The sequence below is a fragment of the Seriola lalandi genome, unplaced genomic scaffold (genome assembly GCF_002814215.2).
Source record: "Seriola lalandi dorsalis isolate HSWRI2012SDOR001 ecotype SW California unplaced genomic scaffold, Sedor1 jcf7180002001548, whole genome shotgun sequence".
Lineage (NCBI taxonomy): Eukaryota > Metazoa > Chordata > Actinopteri > Carangiformes > Carangidae > Seriola > Seriola lalandi.
In genome coordinates, this window is record NW_019472207.1 from 1 (window position 1) to 1,761 (window position 1,761).

Consider the following 1,761-nt stretch of genomic DNA (forward strand, 5'->3'; position numbering starts at 1 on the left):
CTTTGCTGCAGGATGGACTCAAAGAGCTTCTGAATGAGAATAAGTTAATTGACTGTATCCTAAAGGTTGGAGACAGAAGCATCCCCTGCCATCGGCTCATTCTGGCAGCATGTAGTCCTTATTTCCGGGAGCTTTACTTCTCAGAGGATGGCAAGGAAGCGGACAAAACTGAGGTTGTTCTGGAGAATCTGGACCCCAAAATTTTGGAGGTGATTGTGAATTACATGTACTCAGCAGAGATCGACATCAACGACGATAATGTGCAGGATATTTTGTCTGTTGCCAATCGCTTCCAGATCCCCTCAGTGTTCACAGTTTGTGTGAATTACCTGCAGAAGAAGCTGTCGAAGAAAAACTGTCTTGCCATCTACAGGCTGGGACTGATGCTGAACTGCGCCAGACTGGCAATCGCAGCCCGAGATTACATTGCAGATAGGTTTGAGACCATAGTCAAGGATGAGGATTTTTTAGAGCTTGCTCCACCTGAACTCTTTGCTATTATTGGAGCAGATGCGCTGAATGTAGAAAAAGAGGAGATGGTGTTTGAATTACTCATGAGGTGGATCAGGAAAGACAAAGAGAAGCGCGTAAAATCCTTAGAGGAGGCCTTCGACTGTATTCGCTTCCGTTTGCTCCCTGAGAAGTACTTCAAGGAGAAAGTAGAGAAAGATGACCTCATCAAAGCTGATCCTGAGCTTGTCAAGAAACTCAAAGTCATCAAGGACGCCTTTGCAGGGAAGCTGCCCGAGAAGAAAAAGGGACAAGGTGGTGAAGAAGGAGAGGAGGGCAAGTTGCCTGGCTACCTAAATGATGAGCGCAGATATGGCATGTATGCCAAAGACATGCTATTGATGATCAATGACACTGCTGCTGTGGCCTATGACGGCAAGGAGAACGAATGTTTTCTCGCTGGGATGGCTGAGCAGATCCCCCGAAACCATGTCAGTCTGATATCAAAGAAGAACAATCTGTATGTGTTGGGAGGACTCTTTGTTGATGAAGAGGACAAAGAAAACCCACTGCAATGTTACCTCTACCAGGTAGGAAAAACCTTTGTCTACTTTGCATTAACATTACATCCCAGAAAATTAATTTCCTCACTTTATTTAAATTGTTTTTTACTGTGCCTCTCAGTTGGACAGCCTTGCTGCTGAATGGATTGCTCTGCCACCGATGCCCTCCCCCCGGTGTCTCTTTGCTATGGGGGAATCTGAAAACTTCATCTTTGCTGTAGCAGGAAAAGATTTACAGTCCGACGAGTCACATGACACTGTTATGTGCTATGACACTGAGTAAGTTCAACACATCAACCCTCTGGATGTTAATTCAATGGGTTCTTATTGAGAATATTTATGTGGATTCACTGTTGAACATATTCTCTGTCACTTTATCTGCCCCTGAAGGAAAATGAAGTGGACTGAGACAAAAAAGTTGCCCTTGAAAATCCACGGCCACTGTGTGGTCTCTGAGAACGGGCTGGTGTACTGTATTGGAGGAAAAACAGATGACAAGTAAGACTGCGACACCAGAACATATAATATAAAGTCAAAATATGATTTTCACAGTACGTTAACCCTTCTTGTGAATCATTTTGTCTCGCTGGTATAGTAAAACAATCAACAAGATGTTTGCATACAACCACAAGAGGTCAGAGTGGAAGGAGGTGGCTTCCATGAAGACACCCAGGTCGATGTTTGGAGCAGTCATCCACAACGGGAAGATCATTGTGGCTGGAGGAGTCAATGAAGAAGGCCTCATAGG

The 1,761-nt window shown here is 44.5% G+C and overlaps 1 protein-coding gene across 1 annotated transcript; it reads left to right on the forward strand.

Moving 5' to 3' along the window:
* Positions 1–5: 5 nt before the first annotated feature.
* Positions 6–1,756, forward strand: LOC111664412 (kelch-like protein 41a; the record flags this gene model as incomplete). Its single annotated transcript, XM_023418991.1, has 4 exons — positions 6–1,040; positions 1,135–1,292; positions 1,404–1,511; positions 1,609–1,756. Coding segments are annotated over 4 exons (1,449 nt in total), but the record flags the coding sequence as incomplete, so codon positions are not given.
* Between the last annotated feature and the right edge of the window lie 5 nt (positions 1,757–1,761).